Source organism: Eptatretus burgeri, chromosome 11 (genome assembly GCF_056783735.1).
Source record: "Eptatretus burgeri isolate ZD-2024b chromosome 11, Ebu_testis_v1, whole genome shotgun sequence".
NCBI classification, from domain to species: Eukaryota; Metazoa; Chordata; class Myxini; order Myxiniformes; family Myxinidae; genus Eptatretus; species Eptatretus burgeri.
In genome coordinates this window covers 27,801,330-27,807,329 of record NC_140971.1, presented here as the reverse complement: position 1 = coordinate 27,807,329, position 6,000 = coordinate 27,801,330, and the positions used below count along the sequence as shown (strand labels likewise).

Below are 6,000 nucleotides of genomic sequence, written 5' to 3'. Positions count from 1 at the left end.
ACAACACTAGCGTGTGCGCGGGGCGAACACCAATATGTGTCGGATATTGAGGTTGAAAAGGAACAAGCTGCTTCTACTCGCACACTCGTATCCTGCCAAACATGGCGTGGAGTCGTCTTTATTGGCCTCCATACACGTTTCGTGCAGCATGGGCGTCGGGCTGGCCGTGTTTCCCGTGCAGTGAAAAACACCATTCGTGCAGCCTCTTAAGAGGTATTTATTCGCATGCCTTTTTAATGCAATCAGCAATTCTCCCCAGACCATCGGAAGCTCGAGTCGATAATCCCGCACCAACAAGCACACGACATGACTTGGTGCTGCAGTTTCCCCACTGCGGCGCCGCACGCGCCGGCCTCCACGAGGCCCCACTTTCCAGCGAAGTCGCACGTGGCTGATTTACATGAGGAATAATCAGAAAAGAAGAAGAGTAGGGATGAAATGAAGGAGAAAATTATTTAAGCAACCCAAGCTATTAGATTGTCGCAACGCACTCCCTTGTTGTCCCGCTAATCAAAAGGAAGGGGACTATCTACACGTATATTAATGGAAAACTGTCTTGGGCACCTATCTGTTGTATGCATGTGGTTCCGAGAACTGCAACAATATATATATATATATATATATATATATATATATATATATTGTTATGAATTTGGAAACCATTTACACACAAACAGAGTCCCGGTAGTTCAGTTATGTCTACAAGTATGTGTATCGTTAGAATCCATCACCTATCTCTAATGGGAATTTTGTATGTGCACTGTGAGTTATTTTAAAGTCAGGTTTTATACATATACTTCAACAACAACAACAGCGGTACCATCCCTCACTCAACCTGGTCGCCATTGCCCACGTGTTTTTGGCTGAAGGCGTGGGCAGAGGCTGAAGGCGTAGGCAGAGCCTCCATCGCCTCAGATCGAGGCTCCGCCCCAAGGAAGGGCATGGAACGTTTCCTCCAGCCAATGAGTGAAGGGCGAGCATCGCACGCGCGTCCCAGCTAATGGGAGGCCAGCGTGCCGAAAGCTACTACGGAGCCTCTTCGGGGGGGGGTGGGCCCCCGAGACGCCTCAACACTCCCCAAGATGCACCGTCCAATCGGGAGGCGAGTGGCAAAAAGAAGAAAATCGCTCCCACCTCAAGAGAGGTGTGGAAAAGACGAGAGGCTGCAGACAGTGGTGGTCGTGGTTCGAGCGGTCTGCGACAGTGGTGGTGGTGGTGGTTCGAGCGATCTGCGACAGTGGTCATGCTTCGAGCGGTCTGCGACAGTGGTGGTCATGCTTCGAGCGGTCTGCGACAGTGGTGGTCATGCTTCGAGCGGTCTGCGACAGTGGTGGTCATGCTTCGAGCGGTCTGCGACAGTGGTGGTCATGCTTCGAGCGGTCTGCGACAGTGGTGGTCATGCTTCGAGCGGTCTGCGACAGTGGTGGTCGTGGTTCGAGCGGTCTGCGACAGTGGTGGTCGTGGTTCGAGCGGTCTGCGTCAGTGATGGTCGTGGTTCGAGCGGTCTGCGACAGTGGTGGTCGTGGTTCGAGCGGTCTGCGACAGAGGTGGTCGTGGTTCGAGCGGTCTGCGACAGAGGTGGTCGTGATTCGAGCGGTCTGCAGTCCTGTGAGGGGCTCACAGCGTTGGTCGTGGTTTGAGCGGTCTGTGGTCCATTGGAGGGCAAGTCTGGTGACCGAGCAGCCAGGGTCGTGGGCCGTGGACTTTGGGTTGTGGGTTAGAGTCCCACCATGGTGGTTTGGAGTCGTGTGACCGGACGAGGCGGGAAGGTACCCCGGCCAGGCACTGGTCCCCCAGCTGAACTCTCCTCTTCGGTGGGAGGACCAAATAAAGACCCACGGGGTCCATTTTATTTTGGGCGTGTGTGTGTGTGTGTGTGTGTGTGTGTGTGTGTGTGTGTGTGTGTGTGTGTGTGTGTGTGTGTGTGTGTGTGTGTGTGTGTGTGTGTGTGTGTGTGTGTGTGTGTGTGTGTGTGTCAATGGGCCCCGTCTAAGTAGAATTGTTAAATGCCTTGTACATTGTGAATTACATTTCTTATTCATGATAACTCTGCTCTGTGTCTCCCTTCCCGATTATTGTAAAATAAATCCCCTGTTAAATGTTCCAGTTCGTTGCCTGTCGTTTCTTCCATTGACCCAGCACGGTGCGGGCTTGAGAAATAGTAAGGCCGTTTGGGCTGGTAAGTTGTCATTTGTACCAACGGATCTTGGTAATCCCCGCTCGGTTTACACCCGGATCGGGCTCGGTAAACGGCCCCTTCCGCCCGAGGTCCGTCGAGGGTGTAACTTCCCCGGTAATTTGACGGCGTGGGTATTTAGGTATATTGAAATTTTGCTATTAACCCTACCCCACGCCGTCAGAGAATTGGCGATCACGGTCCTTAAGTGACCCATGACCTTCGGAGTTGTCCGAGAGTCACGACCTAAATTCCGGGTTTTCGGTGGGAGACGGCTCTACTGCTCCGCCTCGTGGTCGTTTATCGCCACCGAACCCCGGCCCACAACAATATGTACATATACATATATACATACTGTATATACACACACACACAGTGCTGAACATATATACATATATACACACACACAGTTCAGGGGTTCTGAACCCCAATTGTAAAAGTTTTAAATCATAAATGTGCAAAGGGAAGAGAAATTTGAGGTGGGTGTTTAATCTTACATGTATCAAAACTGTGTGCATTTTTTAAAATCCACTACCAAGTTGTACATAAACAGATAGCCTTGAGCAAAATCTCAGCCAAGCGAGCTTTTCATATATTTGAGGGAAGGATGAAAATAAGGAACAAAACGAGAGAACGAGGGCTTCACCTGAAGGATTATCCAACAAAACAGCATCCGAGAGAGATAGCTTGAGCATGAAGGAGCGCAATGCCACTTGTAAAGGCTCAAGATGTTTCTCATCACTGGCAATACAAGGAAGGTGAAGGTACAAGTGATGAGATTTCAGTGATACTCAAAACACAAAAACAGTCTACCACCAAAAAATACCATGAGGACAGTACAAGCTTACATTACATTCTGTTCTACAACCTCTGTGAAATTGAAGACAAAAGGGAATTATTAATGAGATGGAGAATAAACTTTTTGAAATCCTGAGCATCAAGTGGAAAGCTTGCCAATGGGCAATAACAAGATGTGTGGATAAAACGAGTTTAGATGGTGGAGGATGCATTGCATTTGGAGCATATGCTCAAAAAAAAGAGCGAGTTTGTAATGATTGTGATTATCATACCAGAGGGGTGTGGAGGGTGCGAGGTCAAATTCAAACACAAAACGCTCCAACGGATCACCCTGTGGACTTAACACCACCAGTGCTATTTGCTGAACCACACCCTGCAGTGCACACCAAACATTTTCCCAATTGCATGCAATAAGTGCAACGCACCACCACATCCCCAACAGCCATTACAGTAACAGCAAGCATCACAGCCACATGTTGAGGTGGTACGAGATTGTGCAAACCTTTTCTATTTTTTTTTTCCACATACTTTCAAAAACGATTGGAAAGAAAAACCAGAAAGCATCCCAAAATGTAAACCCCGTCCACGTCCGCTTTGTACTCAAACTAAACTTGAAGAAAACAACAGCTAAAGAAATTGTAAAATTTATTAATTACCGTTCTCTACATTCTCATAATAAAGTTTGTCGAGAATTTGATGGCAAATGCTCAAATGGTAAACTACAAAGCATCTCAAAATGGAAGCGGACAAAATGAAGCAACAAGGAAATGACTTTCTTTTTTTTTTTTTACAAAAACCCAACTGTCTTGCTCAGCGTAGTGGTGGACGGGCTATTTTTACTCACTGTGACTTTGCCCTTTGACATTTTGACCCAATTATTAATTAGTCTTCTCCATATTCTAAAAATAAAGGTTTGCTGAAAAGTTGATGACAAGGGCTCAAATGGTTAAAAAAAAGAAAAAGTTATGGCCTGGACTTTTTGGTCCTGGCCTGGACTTTTGGCTCTGCCCACGCCTTCATGTGTATACACACACACACACACACACACACACACACACACACACACACACACACAAATGTCTTACAATCCTACAATTCTATGTATTAGTTGTACAGTATCGGCTATTCCTAAAATATAATTTAAAGGATTGCTGTAAATATTGTTAATTTCACATCTTATAATAAACTTTATTTAAACTAGCAAATTGCCAGTGTCCACACAGGATTCCAAATGGGGTAGGGATGGAGACGGCAAAAATGTAAAGGACGTCTTGTCATCGAGCTGGCAAGCTGGGAGCAACAATTCCCATTTATTGCCACATCTGATGCAATTTAAATGCTCTAATGGCGGCGATGTGCTTCATTTGAAACTGTTCGATACGTGTAGCTTTTTGATGCCTGGGGTCCATAATATAAATTTGAATTGGTGTCAAATCCAGCGACCAATTGCAAATTAATAGCAGGAAGTAGGATTGTAAACCTCAAAACATGGTTCCCTTACCTAAAGTAAGAACCTTAACCTGTAAGCAATTGAATGGTTTCCAGATCATCAGCCGGGCACAGTTCTTCCTCGAGGTTTCGATCCTTTCAGCCCAGAACCTCTCCAAACGGCGGATTCACAACCTCGGTCATGGATCCTCATTAGTAGATTACCTACATCAGTAGATCCACAACCTCAGTTGTGTCCAGGCAGTCAGTCACCCCATTAATGCAACATCACGATTCAAACTTTACTCGCTAGAGCATTTAATGTATTATCACAAAATTACAACTCCCACAATACATTTAGTCATCTACAACTTACCTTAAAGATAACCGGTCCACTACCTAGTATGTACACTCCACTTACCTCTCAATCAAACTGTTAATCAAATACTCAAAATGTTATGTCTAACAGATTTCTCATGCAGTGCTGTCTCCTAGCAACCATTGAAAATGTTTAAAATAATAACAATAATGCATTTATATGAAGGTTTCATTCATAATATTTTCACTTTATATATTTACTTGCAGGGGTTATCTGGCATTGTCCAGTGCTGTTCTGATGCTATTGACATTTTGAAGAAATGAAATTGTTTTTTTTCTATTATTTTGTGGGGGCCTAAAACATTTCCCTTCACCCACAAAAGAATGAGGTCAGGATCATTTAATATTACTTTTCACATAACTATAAAGGCTGAGGCAATACAGAGCGACTTTTTAAAATAAAATAAAAAAATTTTATGTCAAAAAATTATTTTTTTTTTGGCCTAAAACAGCACTGATGAACCTCCGAAAGTTTGACGAAGATCCGTTTGGCCATCTATGAGAAAAATGGCGACACACACTCGTGTGGAGATAGCAGCCAACAGCAGCAACTTTCACGCACACACACAAAAGCACACACGTGCATATATACACGGCACACACGAAGGTGGATACTTTGAGACCTGCGAGTGCTCTGTTCCACTTTCTGAAACCCACGACACACACACACGTACACTAGTAAAACCCCATCTCCCGCCGAGAAGGCAGACGGGTTAATTGAATATGACTTAGACAAGCAAGCAAATGAAGACAAAACTTGCATAAAGAAAATCTGCAAAAACAGCTCGACTTGTGTTCGGCTTCCTGCAGCACAGCCATTGCTAAGTCACATAGAAGCATTCAAAGAAACCACACACAGGAGGGGGGAAAAAAAAAAAAAAAGAGGAAAACAGGAACTTAAATCAGAAAAAGCAACATATATGCATTGTGGAAATGATGGTATAAAGGTTCACAAGTTCTGGATTGACAGCCAATTAAGATGCAATTCAGCCAGCAACATGGAAGATTAGTTGAGGTGCTGGCAAGGAATGATCATGAGCAAAAGGAAGTTGCTTCCCTCTCCATGTCAGGTGGAACAGGGCAAAATAATCGGATATGGGCAAGACACAGTGGTATATATAGCTTGCTCCAGTGTGGGATTATAAATGTGAGCTGGGTGGCTCTGGTACTTCAAAAGGAAGGCCTCAATGTTGCATCGTAAAAAGTGACTTCAAGTTAAA

General features: G+C 44.8%; 1 protein-coding gene across 6 annotated transcripts in view; it reads right to left on the bottom strand.

The window, feature by feature from the left end:
• Positions 1-6,000, bottom strand: part of MAD2L2 (mitotic arrest deficient 2 like 2) — a 34,635-nt gene that overhangs the window by 15,888 nt on the left and 12,747 nt on the right. For 5 of the 6 annotated variants that reach the window (XM_085845686.1, XM_085845683.1, XM_085845685.1 and 2 more), the window contains one exon: positions 2,823-2,917. In XM_085845686.1, coding sequence (XP_085701812.1) covers positions 2,823-2,917 — 95 coding nt within the window. Of the gene's footprint in view, positions 1-2,822; positions 2,918-3,246; positions 3,348-6,000 lie in introns of all 6 variants that reach the window. The other variant, XM_085845684.1, reaches the window with a different exon arrangement.